General features: G+C 43.3%; 1 protein-coding gene across 1 annotated transcript in view; it reads right to left on the minus strand.

Moving 5' to 3' along the window:
* The window catches only part of LOC126161283 (ATP-binding cassette sub-family C member 4-like), a 260,323-nt gene extending 252,494 nt beyond the window's left edge, over positions 1 to 7,829 (minus strand). Inside the window, exon 1 of the mRNA XM_049917023.1 lies at positions 7,675 to 7,829. Within this exon, the coding sequence (XP_049772980.1) occupies positions 7,675 to 7,829 (155 nt within the window). The remainder of the gene's footprint in view (positions 1 to 7,674) is intronic.
* Between the last annotated feature and the right edge of the window lie 12,065 nt (positions 7,830 to 19,894).

The raw sequence follows: 19,894 nt of genomic DNA on the forward strand, positions 1-19,894 counted from the left end.
TGGATGTAAGATGAATACGTTGTCTCTGCAATAACATATCCAGTGGTGTTTTGTAGAAAGCAGTAAAGCCCAAGTAACTTGTTATTTCTTTAAGGAAGCACATCGTGACGAAAACGATATGAGTTGCGGAAGAGACGTCACATGAGAGGTCGCTCTTGCCTTTGCCATCGATTTCCTTTAAAGACGACCCTGACCCATTTAGTTTGTGCGCTCTGTCGCCGGTCATTCGTACTTGTTCTACCGGAATTCCACTTTCAACCTTACACACGTGGGAGATTTTATGCGTCCCACCGCATGTATGAGTCACATCGACGACGTTTGTCAGAGCAAATAATTCCATGCGGACGACGCTCCCAATCATATGCAACAAGTTTTTTTCCAGTATTTTCCGACTTCCCTTGATTACATATTTCACCATTCTCTCTAACAAAATTAATTTTGAAAACAAAGTGAAGTTCGAGAATCCAGGCTCTCTCAGCGAAACCACATCTGGTGATCGCCCGAGTAAATTTGTCTTAGCAGCAGCATTGAAAATTTATTTCGCTTTCTTTACGCAGAGTTTTTCCATGTGGCACGTGATGTTGTCGTAATTACAAACGGCTGGAAACAGCGGAGGCGGGGCAGATGATCGCTACGTCGCTGCTCCTACAGGTCCTTGTCACGATACTTCAGCTGCAGGAAAGGAAACAGACCGAACCTGGCACTAGGGACGTCTTCAGTAAAGTCCCAAGAAGCCGACATTGACTGTTGGAAAACCACAAGCGTCGTCATCAACAGGGTGTGCAGCAGATCTGCGAAGCAGCACACGGCACGACACACCAGTCTCAAAACAAGTCCTACAACTAAACACCTTGACTTTCATCCACTCGTGTCATCGGCGGCACCTCATCTCCCCAGAAGCTCCTGTAATTATGGGAAACACTGTCCGTGCGTTCTTAGAGATCTTAACCTGACTATTCACCCGCCACTATAATACTTATGACAAACACTATCCAAAACTAACCAGAACCCTTCCTACTAAAAATTCCAACCAATAACACACTAAGAACATATTACCAACGGGCCCAACATGGTGGCTAAATTCATGAGATATTAGCCCTCAAACACTAAATCACACATGGAAATGAAAAACAGTCCTGCCCTCGTAACTTTTCCTCTCCCTCCAGATGTAAAGGACAACACTCGCCTTCCATACCTGGATGCCTTCTCACATCCGTAACTTGCACAAGCCCCAAACTGTCAAGGCTCAAGCAGCTTAACGAGTACGCAACTCGTCGAATCGCTGCTCGAAGACGGTACTATTCCGTATAACTTAAGATTTCATCAAAAACTCCTTTAGGAGAGAGATGGACGGGTAAGACGATCAGGGAGAAAACAAAAGCTGTCCTTTGTTTTCACAGTGCTATTGAAAGTTACTCTTAGTGGAAGGAAGGGGAAACGTCACCTACAGATCAGAACCGCCAACCGCATTTGTTACTTATCTAAGATTGTTCAGTGGCCTGTAGATTCAACTGCACTTCGTCACCGTTCGCGGATCAGACAAACTGGGTCACGGAAAATGATCTCGGCACAAAAGAAGCGATTCGCACTACCGACGTAATATTTGTCTCGCAGTACTGAAGCGCGGCTGCTCCTTCAGTAACTCGTCCCGATGACTGGGCAGGTTTCGGCAAAATCGAGTCAGCTGAGCGGCAGTGAGGTACGGGGGTTCTCGCACCGCGCCTGGCGGCTGACAGCGCAGAACTCCAGCGCAGCCTCGCGGTAAACTTCTTGGAGGTGCGAGAGACGGACGTGGTTGTTCTTTGATGCGTCTGTGTTTGGGAAGAGACCGCCACTAATTGAAGATATTTGCGGCAGACATTAATTTCCATTGCCGTTTCATTATTTTCATTTCGGGTACACGTCATTTTTTGAGCGGGTGGCCGGATTACTCATACACTGTCACTGAGTTGATCGGTTTTCGTGAAACTTTTTACAAGGTAAACAAGGTTCAAGATAGAAAAACAGTCGTGAACTAAAGCATCGCGACCAACAGTCTTAGTAGTTCTTTTGCGCCAATACAGTAAGTATAGTCAATAGAAAACACAGTGCAAATGCAAGAAGTGCTTACAATTCAATCTTGAGATGTTTAACACCTCTGTTGCGTGCTAAAGAGTCATCCATATCGCAAAAGATTATGGACAGATGCATCAAACTGAACATTAACGGGAGTCAAACAAGACATTTCTTATGGCAGTCAAATTTCCTCTGTTAACCCAGTACACGAAGACCAAGAAAGGTCTACTACCGGAGAAAATCGTGTAGCCGCAAATTTTTGCACAGCTTACTAAAATCCTGACAGGAGGGGAAGGGGGGGGGGTATTTAAATGTCACTCTTATATTTATCCTTTTATCCTCTAGCAACTCTAAAACCACGACTTCCCAGACAAAAACTACATCAAATTTCGTACAAAAAAAATGAATACATTTTTTTCTCTGGCACTAATAGATACAGAGTACGAGGGATGGAAAAATCGCAGATTATTAAAACTATTGTTCTAACGGTATACATTTATCTTTAAATGGAGTTAAAAGTTAAAATTAAATGTGTTTCCACATTAAGTGGAGCAGAGCCATATTAAGGGATAAATCGTGTCCTGGGGGTGTAAGAGTGCAGGAGAGGTGACGTGCGGGGCAGAAGCGCCTGGGAAGGCAGGTCGCCATGTTGTCACGCACTTCTCCACAGGGCTGAAGGTCGAGGCGGTGTCTCGCCACTACCTACCCCACTACGTCACAAGAAAACTACCAAAAGTGAGAGCTCATCCACAGCACTGCTAAAAGGAATTCGTTACACTTCGGTTACACGATAAATCAGTCTAATCTAAAAGCCGTAAATTCAACGAAATACGTAGGTATTACAATTACGAACAACTTAAATTGGAGAGAACACTTAGAAAATGTTGGGGGAAGGCTAACCATAGGCTGAGTTTTATTGGCAGGACACTTAGAAAATGTAACAGACCTACTAAGGAGACTGCCTACACCACGCTCGTCCGTCCTCTTTTAGAATACTGCTGCGCGGTGTGGGGTCCTTACGAGATAGGGCTGACGGAGTACATCGAAAAAGTTCAAAGAAAGGCAGCACGTTTTGTATTATCGCTAAATATGGGAGAGTATCACAGAAATGATACAGGATTGGGCTGGAAAGGCGTTTTTCGTTGCGACAGAATCTTCTCACGAAATTCCAATCACCAACTTTCCCCTCCGAATGCGAAAATATTTTTGACTCCGACCTACATAGGAAGGAACGATCACCACGATAAAATACGGGATATCACAGCTCGCACGGAAAGATATAGGTCTTATTTCCGCGCGCTATACGAGATTGGAATAATAGAGAATTGTGAAGGTGGTTCGATGAACCCTCTGCCAGGCACTTAAATGTGATTTGCAGAGTATCTATGTAGATGTAGATATTTCACGAATTATATGGATTGCTCACAGCGTACCTTGTGAATCACTGTTGACGGTGTGCCGACATGTGTGCGGAGTGTTTATTTAGCACAAAATGCGTTAACACTACAAGGGAATGCAGATATGCGTTACTAATAACACTAAAGCAGGTAATGCATATGGACAGAATCTACGCAAATCTCTACACAGTTCAACACTGCTAAAGAAGAAATGGATTCTCAGTTCTCCTGTACGGCAGTAATGTTTTCCTGGAAAAGACAACTTCCCCACCATGAGCGTTGCTCGCTTTTCAATTTACAGACAGGCTATATCTACCCAGGATTTCCTCTACAGTTCTCTTATGTGAGAAAGAAAAAAACACCACCAAGCTCGTGTTTATACAGTGGACTTATTTCCAGTTAATTAGGTGAGTACGTATCTGCAGTTAAGTAAGCTATTGTGTCAAATACATTCCTGTGTAATTTGAAAATGTGATGAGGTCAGTGACCTTTGTAGTTGGGGGCAGGATGGGGGGGGGGGCAGGGAGTGTTTTGTCAGTGGTGGTGAATTAGTGAATGACCAAACGTTACTGCACTTCTTTCACATCTTCCGAGATGGGTGTGAATATATCTGAGAGAATGGGATTGATCAAGTCCAGAACAGTAATCTATTGTAATGCATGGCTCGATTTGTTGATATATAAGAAGTTCTGTAGCACCTAGGCGACCTACTTCTGTTGCTGAGTGAAAATTTAAGCCTTTCGACCTTTTCAGATTTCTGGAGACCTGAGAATGGGGTGATTCAATTGATACCTATCATCATAGTGGAGATAATGAAGCAGACATTGTCGAATACACACTGACATTTTACACTTGCAACAGGCTCTTCGATGTAGTAGACAATCGACAGATCCAGCAGTTGAGTTTTTCTGCGTAACACCAAGTAAGTACTCAAACCGAAAACAACTTCACTGTATAAACACGAGCTCAATTACTATTTTGTCTACTCACATAAGAGAACTTGAAAGAAACGCTAGGGAGGTATTGTCTGTCTGTAAACCGAAAAGCGAGCAGCACTAATGGTGGGGAAAGTCGCCATTTCCGAAAGATCACTCGCTACAGCTGCCGTTCGGGATGACTAAGAATTTCTCATCTAGCAGTGTAGAACTGTGTGCAGATAATGTAGATTCTGCCCATATGCCTTGCATGCATTAGTGTTATTAGTAACTCATATCTGCATTTCATGTAGTGGTAAAGCATTTTGGATTAAATAAACCTTCCAGAAGCTTGCCTGCACACTGGAGCGCCCGTACAGCTTCCTGAAACACCTTGTAGTTGCTTCTTGTGACATCGTGGGGAATCACTCGCACTTCCTTTAGTTTTCAGACCTCTGAAGGATGGGGAAGCACGAACACAATGCAGCTACTTGCCTTCCATTCGCACTTGTACACTGCACATCTCTCCTCTCCACCGTTACACGCCCAGAACACATGTAATCCCTTAATATGGCTCTATTGCACTTAGACATGGTACACACAATTAATATGTTTTTAACCCCCTTCCATTTACAGACGAACATCACCGCTGGAATATGTTTAATTATCTGCGATTTTTCCATCTTCTGCATTGTGTAAACTATTAGTCTTAAGAGTAAAAAGGAATGATCTTTTTTGCAGGATATTTATGTAGTTTAATTTTGTACTGGAGACATTTTCGGTAGAAGCTGCAGTGTATGTGCCATTCGAGAAAAACAAAATGACCTTAAAACCCACCCCCACTCCAACGCTCATATCACACTGGTCAGGATTTTTAGTATGTTCAGGACACACCCTCCTAGCAACGTGCAAAAATTTGCGACTGCGTTTTTTCTTAACTTTCTTTCGTAAACTTCCTTTTTGCCTCGGGATTCCATCGGCAAAAGGTGGACGTCATTTGTGAAGCGTGCCTTGCCACATTGTCACTTGTTGTAGTCGAAATATTAAACAAGCGGCACTACAGGTACATCGCTACATTTCCGGCTGTTAACTTATCATGATCCAAAGCACGATAGTATTTCTGCACGGTCATCATAAAGTAATTACTAATCCCTTTGGCTCAGATGTTTCAAGCCCCAGAAACTATAGTTTTGATTGTCCAAAACTATTTTTCTATTGTGCAGAACCAATTGCTTCAAGTGGAGAACAAAATATTACCAGGCACGAAGAAAGCTGATGCCCACAGGTTTGCGACTAAACTATCAACATGCGACTAGCTCGTTTAGATTTTGAACTACAGGCACCTCGTTTAGATTCGCAACAATCGTTACAAACTGGAAGATGAGCAACAGACGCCCGGTCGATGACGGTGTCGTCAGAAAAGCAGCAGAAGCTCACACTAGAGACGGAAATCTGCCTTATCCTTTTGAGAGCTGTTTACAGAAGCCACGGAAAACAAATCCGACTGGCCAGAAGGGGATCTGAACCGCTCCGGCTGAGATTGCCTTACTGCAGCATCAAATGCCTGTTTAAGGCCCAAGCGAAACAAGCCGCATCTTAGGGCGCCATCGGAGCCCAGCTGCAAAAAGGATTTCTAAAGGTCTTACCGAGATCCCGACGAAAGGCGACTAATGGCTGCGCGGAAAAAAGTTATCGAAGGTGCTCTGGCACTACCTCGCTGGTTTGATTGAACTGCAAAGCAGTTCTTAGTTAAGACAGGCGATGATCATTCACTGCACATTCGAAGGTCAACACAGCCTGCTGCGTACATACACAGATGTGTTGGGCTAGAGTGATACAGACACTTCCCTCCCCCATCCCTCACTGTTTCCGTCCCTCCGGTCGCCAAATGTTGGCTGCGATGACACATTTATAACGCAGCCTGAGATCTAGATTTGGCTGAAATGTGACAATTTGGTTGAGAGTTGGCGAAGATAAATACGAGTCAAAGATTTTGATAGCAGGTTGTCCTCTATAGTAGCAATGTTTACGTTCGCGCCATATGTAAACGCACTTTGCCATACCGGTGTTTAACACACTATTCGTCAAACAAAAGTGCAAGTTAAATTCAGAAAACTTATGTTGGGCAATGGATAAGCCTCCGACGATTATTTTGATGCATATTATGTACATACATGGTAGATAAACTCCGAAAATTGCAATGGGGCTCCACAACGTTATTTCTGCTGAGTCTTTTCCCCTCTATTAGAGTGTTGTGAGAACTAGGCGCAAGAAGTTCATGAAGCTCTATTTGATGAAGCCTAATTTCTTAAATAATTTACTGGACATAATTTTGCGTTTAATGCTAGCTTACAGAATAAGAGCTATCTTACAAGACCAAATGGTTATCAGTGCCAGTATCCCTGCGGCTGGTAATGACTTCTGTCGAGATCCTATAAGTATTAATGTTACGAGGAACTGCAAGTACGTCACAGTTGCAAGGTAGTTGCGGAGTCTACACCCCCCCCCCCCCCTCATGGCTGCCGTCGCAAAATTCTTCCGAACCGGCACCCCCAGTACCAAGTTTTATCAGTTGGAGCTTTGATGTTAGTAGCATTTGAAGGCGCCAGTCCTGGGTAGTTATAAAAGGGATTTTCTCTCTCTCTCTCTCTCTCTCTCTCTCTCTCTCTCTCTCTCTCTCCCCTCCCCGTGTGTTTGTTTTGTTCCTCTTAACATTTTCTATAGCTGTAGTTCAGTGTAACGTTAAGTTTATTACACTTAAAATCGTACATCTCTCACGTAAAGTATCGTTAGTGTAGGCCGATGCACTTCCAAGTTATGAGGATTTCAAGTGACAGTGCTCACGTCATTAGTGACTAATGTCGCGTTGGACTCTGAAAACAGCATTGTAGCATTCTAAAAAGAAAGTTAATTACCGACACCTTTTCCTGTCTCCAATGTTTTTCTTTAACATTACTTAGTTTGATACCTTCCTTTGTAATGCTGTACTTAGATCCATAGTATCTATTAGTAATGTATTAAATTCTGTTTACTGCACTGTTGTGCAGCTGGCCCTGTAAACATACTGGTTTAGTTGGTCGACCTTAAGCAGCTAGCCAGTGCACAGCACTAGATTACAAAAGATGTTCGAGATGTACGGTTCTTAAATACGACGAACGCCTCTGAAATGCGACAAACAAACTAAACAGGTGTCTGCATATTCTTCCCAAAATTCTACTCCCGAATATTCGACGACAATGTAATGGGGTTCTACACTTGCCAGAATTATGCAATCAGAAATACCGATACGAGCAGAGGGCGTCACTTACCAGAAAAACAGCACCGAGACGGGGTTTGCGGTGGCCCGCGGGTTGGGGTTGCACTTGCGCCTCGTCGTATCCATGACTGACTGACTGACCGGCGGCACGGGCCACAGCAGAAGCAGACTGAGCGGCGCGCGCGCTTCTGCCGACTTGGGCCACATGGCCAGGGCGGTCCCTCCCCTCCCCATCACCCCCACCCTTCGCCGCCCGCAAACCTCCCGTTCGGCCGCTGTTGACCCCAGTCTGCGGCTGCGTGCTGCGCCGCACCGCCTCGCCATACGAACAATGCAGCAGCTGCTGCAACTGCCACTTCTCGTGCTACACGCACAGCAGACCGCACTGTCAGCGGAGGTCTGTGCGACTCGCACGGCGCCCAGCTGCAGAGTCCAACTGGAAGCTTAAGTTTAGTAGCAAGATTTCCTGCCCGTTGCAAGCGTGACGGTCTGTTCACACGCGCCAGAACTTGTATCTACGTTTATCTGTGTATCCTGAATCACAAATAACGGGAAACTTCACAAATACCAACCGTTCTCTCTTCTTCCTTCTCTTCAGAGTGTGACGGTTTCCTAAGTCCACCTCAACCAAATAGATTGCCTTCATCCCCAGCGAAAAGGTTGATAAGTAACATTCGAGTATGTCTATAAAGGGCGGTCAAAACAGTCTGAAAAGCTTGTGAGGGTGTTACAAGGGAAGTTGTGCTGAGACATAATTGTTAGGAAAAAACGATTTAATAATTGCGCCTTTTCAGAGTTATTTAGCATTGAAGTTAAGCGACCAGGTCGTCGCGCCTGCGAATCCAAGCAGCCTGCCAGAGGACAGTGTCACCAAACTTATTCTTCGTTTGGTTTCCTCAAACCGAACAAACGCAGCTTTTGCTCAGATAGCTTAAATTCATCACTTCCGAAAGAGGCGCATTCTAACTGGTGATGAGCGTTGCAACAAGTGGTTAACTCGCGGACCAGCAGATGTCTGTGCGTTACCGCATTTTAGCGCGTGCAAGTGCTTGAATTCGCACGCGCAATTAAATGATTGGGTAACTTCAGTGCTAAATAACTCCGAAACGGTGCAAAGTATGGAATTTTTTCTTAACATTTATCTATCAGCACAGCCTCCAATGCAACACTCTTACAAGCTTTCCAGAGAGTTTTTGACCTCCCATGTATAATTCTGCTTGGGCATACCATCGTTTTTTAAGCCGTAACTCATACATAGTCGTAAAAAGTAGTACGCCTAATGCTTCTACAGGGTGTTCGGAAATTTCCGTTAAGAACATCTAGGACTTGTAGAGGGGAGTGAGTACATAATATTTCGAACAGAAACCCGTAGGAACCCACGTCCAGAATCATCATCCAACGACGCTATAGAGCGTCACCAAGTTATGGGCACCGGCGCCTGTAAATGTGTGGTTCTGTGATTATGTTACTAACTTTGAAGGATTATGGAGAAGGATAAATTTATAAATTTGATTTAAAGATCCCTGTAGCGGAAACGAAGCACTCTAAAGTTATAAGCGAAAACGACTCTGATGTCTCTGACAGTGCAATACATTCACTGGTACTGTTGTTGCTAAGATAGTAGGGTAGGCAACTTTCAGAGGTGGTAGTATGGACCAAAAGTAAGAAAAAATTTCCAGTAAACATGGACTCTGAAATGCATACCTGAGGAGCTATGAGCTTTGTGGGTCCTGAAGAGGGGCAGCATCCTTTTCAACAGTTGCAGGGGCAACAGTCTGGATGATTGACTGAATTGGCCTTGTAACACTAAACAAAACGGCCTTGCTGTGCTGGTACTGCGAACAGCTGAAAGCAAAGGGAAACAACAGCCGTAATTTTTCCCGAGGGCATGCAGCTTTACTGTATGGTTAAATGATGATGGCGTCCTCTTGGGTAAAATATTCCGGAGGTAAAGTAGTCCCCCATTCGGATCTCCGGGCAGGGACTACTCAGGAGGACGTCGTTATCAGGAGAAAAAAAAAAAAACCTGGCGTTCTACGGATCGGAGCGAGGAATGTCAGATCCCTTAATCGGGCAGGTAGGTTAGAAAATTTAAAAAGGGAAATGGATAGGTTAAAGTTATATATAGTGGGAATTAGTGAAGTTCGGTGGCAGGAGGAACAAGACTTCTGGTCAGGTGACTACAGGGTTATAAGCACAAAGTCAAATAGGGGTAATGCAGGAGTAGGTTTAATAATGAATAGTAAAATAGGAATGCGGGTAAGCTACTACAAACAGTATAGTGAACGCATTATTGTGGCCAAGATAGACACGAAGCCCACGCCTACTACAGTAGTACACGTTTATATGCCAACTAGCTCTGCAGATGATGAAGAAATTGATGAAATGTATGATGAGATAAAACAAATTATTCAGATAGTGAAGGGAGACGAAAATTTAATAGTCATGGGTGACTGGAATTCGAGAGTAGGAAAAGGGAGAGAAGGAAACATATTAGGTGAATATGGATTGGGGCTAAGAAATGAAAGAGGAAGTCGTCTGGTAGAATTTTGCACAGAGCATAACTTAATCATAGGTAACACTTGGTTCAAGAATAATAAAAGAAGGTTGTATACATGGAAAAATCCCGGAGATACTAAAAGGTATCAGATAGATTATATAATGGCAAGACAGAGATTTAGGAACCAGGTTTTAAATTGTAAGACATTTCCAGGGGCAGATGTGGACTCTGGCCACAATCTATTGGTTATGAACTGCAAATTAAAATTGTAGAAACTGCAAAAAAGTGGGAATTCAAGGAGATGGGACCTGGATAAACTGACTAAACCAGAGTTTCAGGGAGTATTGATCGAGTATTGATTTAAGTGTCAGGAAGTCGTTTGTATGGAGTGTACCCATGTATGGAAGTGAAACGTGGACGATAAATAGTTTAGACAAGAAGAGAATAGAAGCTTTTGAAATGTGGTGATACAGAAGAATGCTGAAGATTAGATGGGTAGACCACATACCTAAGGAGGAGGTACTGAATAAAATTGGGGAGAAGAGGAGTTTGTGGCACAACTTGACTAGAAGAAGGGATCGGTTGGTAGGACATGTTCTGAGATATCAAGGGATCACATTTTGTTACTGGAGAGCAGCATGGAGGGTAAAAATTGTAGAGGGAGACCAAGAGATGAATATACTAAGCAGATTCAGAAGGATGTAGGTTGCAGTAGGTACTGGGAGGTGAAGAAGCTTGCTCAGGATAGAGTAGCATGGAGAGCTGCATCAAACCAGTCTCTGGACTGAAGACCACAACAACAGCAACAACAACAATATCTTTAACAGCACTCCGTGGGAAGCAAAGGGCCCTCCAAACTCGCCACCGTCCCTGGGAGCAGTCAGTGTGCTCGCAACAGCCGCCGCAGCAGGGCCGGGTCCGCTAGCCAACAGCCACTGCACCACCTCGCAGGGAAAGAGGCCTCTGCAGTGCAGGCATGATGCTGTGTTACGACCCCGCAGCCCGGTTGATGGTGCACCATTGACTACAGGTATCAGACATGAAGTGCACATCCAAAGTGGAGTTAGAAGCTCCAATTCCAGACGCTAGTGTGCTACTATGATAGCACTGCAGTCACAGTCAACATGATCTTATTTAAAGTGTTGGGAAATACGAAAACTGCAGGAAGCGCACTTGTAATTTAAACCATGTGAAAAATGACAGGGTTTCAAAATTCACATAAGTTGAAAATAACCAATGACCCATAAATACATTCTCTATTGAAACTGAAAAACAGAGAGATTTACCTTTGTGCTCTTGGCGGTGGACACTTGTACTTGTCTCCGAACAGGGGGATGGAAAGCTGCAGTTACTGTTGTTGTTGTTGTGGTCTTCATTCCTGAGACTGGTTTGATGCAGCTCTCCACGCTACCCTATCCTGTGCAAGTTTCTTCATCTCCCAGTACCCACTGCAACCTACATCCTTCTGAATCTGCTTAGTTTATTCATCTCTTGGTCTCCCTCTACGATTTTTACCCTACACGCTGCCCTCCGATGCTAATTTTATGATCCCTTGATGCCTCAGAACATGTCCTACCAACCGGTCCCCTCTTTTAGTCAAGTTGTGCCACAAACTCTTCTATTCAGTACCTCCTCAATAGTTATGTGATCTACCCATGGAGGTATGATGGAAGTTATGGTCATAGCTTGCCACACCTGTAGTGTTATTAACTCAGCATTCTCACACGTATCAGCTATGTATCAAGCACATTTGATTATCAGATTTGTTTACATCTAATTATATGTTGAATTGTGTGTGACAAAATACTGAAAATACAGGGCATAACAGGTATACGTGTACATATTTTTATACAGGGTGTCCCAGCTATCTTGTCCACTCAAAATATTTCTGGAACAATAACAGCTATTGGAAAACGACTTTCACCGGTATCAGTGTAGGGTTGGGGCCCATGAATGTACATTTTTGGAAAAATTCTAAAACGAAAGCATATGTGTTTTTTAACACAAACTTATGTTTTTTTAATGGACTTCCTATATTTTTTCTTCAGCAATCCATAGCATGACAAAGCACATACACAATGGCGTTGATTGCATCGCAATATTCCCATTACATCTCGAGATATTAAGACGCGAAGTTGACGCTTGAAACACCCGACATGCGCTGCTAGCGCACGTCCTGATGCTCAGGCGTGAACCCCATGCTGCCCGTAATCGCAGCAGACCGTATTATTCGTTTCGGACCTCTTGATAAGTATGGAGGTGTGATTACACATGTCAATCACATCGCGATTACGGGCAGCATGGGGTTCACGCCTGAGCATCAGGACGTGCGCTAGCAGCGCATGTCGGGTGTTTCAAGCGTCAACTTCGCGTCTTAATATCTCGGGATGTAATGGGAATATTGCGATGCAATCAACGCCATTGTGTATGTGCTTTGTCATGCTATGGATTGCTGAAGAAAAAATATAGGAGGTCCATTTAAAAAAAACATAAGTTTGTGTTAAAAAACACATATGCTTTCGTTTTAGAATGTTTCCAAATATGTACATTCATGGGCCCCAGCCCTACATTGATACAGGTGAAAGTCGTTTTCCAATAGCTGTTATTGTTCCAGAGATATTTTGGGTGGACAAGATAGCTGGGACACCCTGTATATGGACCCTTAATATATACATGCTTCTTTTTTTTTCTCGGTATAGAACAGTCTTCCCACAAACGTACCACAAACTTTACAACCCGACGTTTTCTGCATGGCACACCTGGTCTGCAAAGTGAACAACACCTAGCAGTACAGACTATCCATTTTGCTTCCTCACGTTCATACCTCCGAAACAGCCATCTGATCACATAGTCGAGTGCCATTAGCCTTGCAGAAAGAGTGCAAGCACTTCTCCAGCATAATGGAGGCGCACACCATTGTAGAATTAGCTCAGGTGCACCTAATCTATGAAGAAGCTAAACAACCTGCGGTAAGGGCAAAGGAGATCTATATCAGATTCCCAAGTAAGAAAAGTACCGTTGTTGCAGTGCACCTAAGACTATGAGGTACAGAATCTCTGCCCATTCTATATGAGGGTCATAGGCCGCCTCATTATGATGGACGGCCGCGGTGGCTGTGCAGTTCTAGGCGCTCCAGTCCGGAGCCGCGCTGCTGCTACGGTCGCAGGTTCGAATCCTGCCTCGGGCATGGATGTGTGCGATGTCCTTAGGTTAGTTAGGTTTAAGTAGTTCTAAGTTCTAGGGGACTGATGACCACAGCAGTTGAGTCCCATAGTGCTCAGAGCCATTTGAACCATTACATTATGATGCAGCATTAAGGCATGAGGAGGAAACCCTATGTACAGCTGAAGAACAACCCACCAAAAGTACAAGAAGCTCGGCATGTCAGGTGGGAACAGTTCATATAACTACTCATCACACATTGTCTAAAGAGTTACTGCTTCCTTATCCTTACCAGAAAGCTCATGAAGTGGACTACCCTCGAAGAGCTACATCTGCTCCTGGGTATTGGAACAGATGGAACCAATGCAGAGATTCTTTGGAAAGTACTGGCGACTGGTGAACCCACGTTCACTCGCGAATGTGGTGTGAATGTTGTTGTTGTGGTCTTCAGTCCTGAGACTGGTTTGATGCAGCTCTCCATGCTACTCTATCCTGTGCAAGCTTCTTCATCTCCCAGTACCTACTGCAGCCTACATCCTTCTGAATCTGCTTAGTGTATTCATCTCTTGGTCTCCCCCTACGATTTTTACCCTCCACGCTGCCCTCCAATACTAAATTGGTGATCCCTTGATGCCTCGGAACATGTCCTACCAACCGATCCCTTCTTCTGGTCAAGTTGTGCCACAAACTTCTCTTCTCCCCAATCCTATTCAATACTTCCTCATTAGTTACGTGATCTACCCATCTAATCTTCAGCATTCTTCTGTAGCACCACATTTCAAAAGCTTCTATTCTCTTCTTGTCCAAACTATTTACCGTCCATGTTTCACTTCCATACATGGCTACACTCCATACAAATACTTTCAGAAATGACTTCCTGACACTTAAATCTATACTCGATGTTAATAAATTTCTCTTCTTCAGAAACGCTTTCCTTGCCATTGCCAGTCTACATTTAATATCCTCTCTACTTCGACCATCATCAGTTATTTTGCTCCCCAAATAGCAAAACTCCTTTACTACTTTAAGTGTCTCATTTTCTAATCTAATTCCCTCAGCATCACCCGACTTAATTCGACTACATTCCATTATCCTCGTTTTGCTTTTGTTGATGTTCATCTTATATCCACCCTCCAAGACACCATCCATTCCGTTCAACTGTTCTTCCAAGTCCTTTGCTGTCTCTGACAGAATTACAATGTCATCGGCGAACCTCAAAGTTTTTATTTCTTCTCCATGGATTTTAATACCTACTCCAAATTTTTCTTTTGTTTCCTTTACTGCTTGCCAAAAAACAGATTGAATAACATCGGGGAGAGGCTACAACCCTGTCTTACTCCCTTCCCAACCACTGCTTCCCTTTCATGTCCCTCGACTCTTATAACTGCCATCTGGTCTCTGTACAAATTGTATATAGCCTTTCGCTCCCTGTATTTTACCCCTGCCACCTTTAGAATTTGAAATAGAGTATTCCAGTCAACATTGTCAAAAGCTTTCTCTAAGTTTACAAATGCTAGAAACGTAGGTTTGCCTTTCCTTAATCTTTCTTCTAAGATTAGTCGTAAGGTCAGTATTGCCTCACGTGTTCCAGTATTTCTACGGAATCCAAACTGATCTTCCCCGAGGTTGGCTTCTACTAGTTTTTCCATTCGTCTGTAAAGAATTCGTGTTAGTACTTTGCAGCTGTGGCTTATTAAGCTGATTGTCCGGTAATTTTCACATCTGTCAACACCTGCTTTCTTTGGGATTGGAATTATTGTATTCTTCTTGAAGTCTGAGGGTATTTTGCCTGTTTCATACATCTTGCTCACCAGATGGTAGAGTTTTGTCAGGACTGGCTCTCCCAAGGCCGTCAGTAGTTCCAATGGAATGTTGTCTACTCCGGGGGCCTTGTTTCGACTCAGGTCTTTCAGTGCTCTGTCAAACTCTTCACGCAGTATCGTATCTCACATTTCATCTTCATCTACATCCTCTTCCATTTCCATAATATTGTCCTCAAGTGCATCGCCCTTGTATAGACCCTCTATATACTCCTTCCACCTTTCTGCTTTCCGTTCTTTGCTTAGAACTGGGTTTCCATCTGAGCTCTTGATGTTCATACAAGTGGTTCTCTTATCTCCAAAGGTCTCTTTAATTTTCCTGTAGGCAGTATCTATCTTACCCCTAGTGAGATAAGCCTCTACATCCTTACATTTGTCCTCTAGCCATCCCTGCTTAGCCATTTTGCACTTCCTGTCGATCTCATTTTTGAGACGTTTGTATTCTTTTTTGCCTGCTTCATTTACTGCATTTTTATATTTTCTCCTTTCATCAATTAAATTCAATATTTCTTCTGTTACCCAAGGATTTCTACTAGCCCTCGTCTTTTTACCTACTTGATCCTCTGCTGCCTTCACTACTTCATCCCTCAAAGCTACCCATTCTTCTTCTACTGTATTTCTTTCCACCATTCCTGTCAATTGTTCCTTTATGCTCTCCCTGAAACTCTGTACAACCTCTGGTTCTTTCAGTTTATCCAGGTCCCATCTTCTTAAATTCCCTCCTTTTTGTAGTTTCTTCAGTTTTAATCTACAGGTCATAACCAATAGATTGTGGTCAGAGTCCACATCTGCCCCTGGAAATGTCTTACAATTTAAAACCTGGTTCCTAAATCTCTGTCTTACCATTATATAATCTATCTGATACCTTTTAGTATCTCCAGGGTTCAAGTGTTAGCTATGATTAAGTTGTGCTCTGTGCAAAATTCTACCAGGTGGCTTCCTCTTTCATTTCTTAGCCCCAATCCATATTCACCTACTACGTTTCCTTCTCTCCCTTTTCCTACACTCGAATTCCAGTCACCCATGACTATTAAATTTTCGTCTCCCTTCACTATCTGAATAATATCTTTTATTTCATCATACATTTCTTCAATTTTTTCTTCATCTGCATATAAACTTGTACTACTGTAGTAGGTGTGGGCTTCGTATCTATCTTGGCCACAATAATGCGTTCACTATGCTGTTTGTAGTAGCTTACCCGCATTCCTATTTTACTATTCATTATTAAACCTACTCCTGCATTACCCCTATTTGACTTTGTGCTTATAACCCTGTAGTCACCTGACCAAAAGTCTTGTTCCTCCTGCCACCGAACTTCACTAATTCCCACTATATCTAACTTTAACCTATCCATTTCCCTTTTTAAATTTTCTAACCTACCTGCCCGATTAAGGGATCTGACATTCCACGCTCCGATCCGTAGAATGCCAGTTTTCTTTCTGTGGTGTGAATATACAGGGCTATTACAAATGATTGAAGCGATTTCATAAATTCACTGTAGCTCCATTCATTGACATGGTCACGACACACTACAGATACGTAGAAAAACTCATAAAGTTTTCAGGTTTCTGCCGCCAGAGCGCTCGAGAGCGCAGTGAGACAAAATGGCGATAGGAGCCGAGAAAGCGTATGTCGTGCTTGAAATGCACTCACATCAGTCAGTCATAACAGTGCAACGACACTTCAGGACGAAGTTAAACAAAGATCCACCAACTGCTAACTCCATTCGGGAATGGTATGCGCAGTTTAAAGCTTCTGGATGCCTCTGTAAGGGGAAATCAACGGGTCGGCCTGCAGTGAGCGTAGAAACGGTTGAACGCATGCAGGCAAGTTTCACGCGTAGCCCGCGGAAGTCGACGAATAAAGCAAGCAGGGAGCTAAACGTACCACAGCCGACAGTTTGGAAAATCTTACGGAAAAGGCTAAAGCAGAAGCCTTACCGTTTACAATTGCTACAAGCCCTGACACCCGATGACAAAGTCAAACGCTTTGAATTTTCGGGCCCGCATCTCGTGGTCGTGCGGTAGCGTTCTCGCTTCCCACGCCCGGGTTCCCGGGTTCGATTCCCGGCGGGGTCAGGGATTTTCTCTGCCTCGTGATGGCTGGGTGTGTGCTGTCCTTAGGTTAGTTAGGTTTAAGTAGTTCTAAGTTCTAGGTGACTTATGACCACAGCAGTTGAGTCCCATAGTGCTCAGAGCCATTTGAACCATTTTTTGAATTTTCGGCGCGGTTGCAACAGCTCATGGAAGAGGATGCGTTCAGTGCGAAACTTGTTTTCAGTGATGAAGCAACATTTTTTCTTAATGGTGAAGGGAACAGACACAATGTGCGAATCTGGGCGGTAGAGAATCCTCACGCATTCGTGCAGCAAATTCGCAATTCACAAAAAGGTAACGTGTTTTGTGCAATCTCACGGTTTAAAGTTTACGGCCCCTTTTTCTTCTGCGAAAAAAACGTTACAGGACACGTGTATCTGGACATGCTGGAAAATTGGCTCATGCCACAACTGGAGACCGACAGCGCCGATTTCATCTTTCAACAGGATGGTGCTCCACCGCACTTCCATCATGGTGTACGGCATTTCTTAAACAGGAGATTGGAAAACCGATGGATCGGTCGTGGTGGAGATCATGATCAGCAATTCATGTCATGGCCTCCACGCTCTCCCGACTTAACCCCATGCGATTTCTTTCTGTGGGGTTATGTGAAGGATTCAGTGTTTAAACCTCCTCTACCAAGAAACGTGCCAGAGCTGCGAGCTCGCATGAACGATGCTTTCGGACTCATTGATGGGGACATGCTGCGCCGAGTGTGGGAGGAACTTGATTATCGGCTTGATGTCTGCCGAATCACTAAGGGGCACATATCGAACATTTGTGAATGCCTAAAAAAACTTTTTGAGTTTTTGTATGTGTGTGCAAAGCATTGTGAAAATATCTCAAATAATAAAGTTATTGTAGAGCTGTGAAATCGCTTCAATCATTTGTAATAACCCTGTACATAATTTGCATATCTGAGCAGATGAAAACCCTCCAAACATTCGATGAGGCAGATTTCAAGCCAGATTCCCTCTAAACATGTGAGCGAGAATCGTCGGAGATATTCTGCTGGGTCAACTGGAGCTGCGCGTGAGGTTGACTGGGATCCATTACTTTCACCTATGTATTACAGTCTTCGTTGCTAGAGTTTCTGAATAACATTCCACTTCAAGAAATTATCAACGTTTGGTTTACGCAGGATGGGACAAGTCCTCATGCCAGTTGAATGGTTCATTGGTATTTAGATTCTCAGTAGCGCAACACTTTGGGAGCCAAGTGGAGACTGGGACTGTTCAAACGAAGAGCTCAAGGGGGTGATTCTGGACGATTGGGTGTTCGTTTTGGAAGAGGGAACACCTGACTGTGATAATACGTGATGTTGGTTCGTGTTGGTCATAGACTCTGAGCGATGAACGGTCGCTACAATTAACATCTGAAGGGGCTTTATATTTCGTGAGGTCTGAAAATGCTCCAGAGTAGGACTCTAACTTTTTCCACTTGTATTAAGGAACTGAAGTTAGACAGAGTATGAACTACTATTCTTTGTGTTACGTGTGTTAATTTGTAAACCATTGTGTTGAATTCTGAACTGTTTTCAGCTGGTGAATATTTTTTTTTTTTTTTTTTTTTTTTTTTGTATTGTGATTGTGACATGGACTTAGTTTTCGCATATCTTTGATGACTATTTAGTTTGGGGATTTTATTACCATTCTTGCAAGACTTTCAACGAAACTTTACTGTATTTGATACGGGTAATTTCTGTCTGTATTATAACTGTATAACGTAGGTCCTGTTCCTATTTATTTGAGATGTTCTTTCTTAAATAAACATTATGCAGCATGATTCTAGATCGTCTATATCAATTAAGACGTTAGAATAGAACCCTTGTTATTAAATGATACATTTAATTTTCAATTTCTATTTCCGTGTATTTTATTAACTAGCAATTCTAGTCAATGCATAGACTATTTGGCAGCAGGATCACAGCTACAGGTTGTTATTTGCAGTGAATTGGCTGTGGGGCATAGGAGTAGATTTGCGCGTGTGTACCCTAATACTACATCAAGCTGTTCGTTTCAAGCAGAGTTGTTCGTAGCCCAAGTACCTAAATTATGAGCGGCCACAGGTAAAAACAAACTGGTTGGTCGTGTGGGACACTGTTTAGGACAGCAATTACTCAGTGGTAATAGGTACTGTCACAAATGCCACATGTGAATAACATGCTAGAAATTCATAGTGGAGATTTCTTCATATGAAGTGGTCTGGTAAATCCGAAATATTTCAGATGAAGTTTTGACGCTGAGGAATTTATGTGAACCAGGGAACTGATCAGTCAAGACAGCGTAGCACTTCAGTCCATAATTGTTACAGCAAAAAAAACACTGTATGAAAATGTATCCAAACTGTATCAAAATATCTCAACAAAATAGACACCAACTGCAGGGAAATGTGTCCCAAATTACAGCTTCCATCGCCACCAGCACCAACACTCCCACCGCCACATGAGCACTCTGTCTGTACTTCACGCAACCGTGTCTTATAGCAGGATGGTGAAGTTGGCCAACATATGCATGGAAATTCATTTATCAGGCATACGATTACGCCTTGTGAGTGAGTTTACACTTGTTTAGGTACAAATTTCATTGGTTTCCCTACTGTATTCGCTGTTTGCGACGCCAAATACAGTGTTGCAGTTACGATATTCATTTCAAAAGCATGAGACCACACGTAGAGAGTGACTTTAGGTGGAAA

Source organism: Schistocerca cancellata, chromosome 2, assembly GCF_023864275.1.
Source record: "Schistocerca cancellata isolate TAMUIC-IGC-003103 chromosome 2, iqSchCanc2.1, whole genome shotgun sequence".
Classification (NCBI taxonomy): Eukaryota; Metazoa; Arthropoda; class Insecta; order Orthoptera; family Acrididae; genus Schistocerca; species Schistocerca cancellata.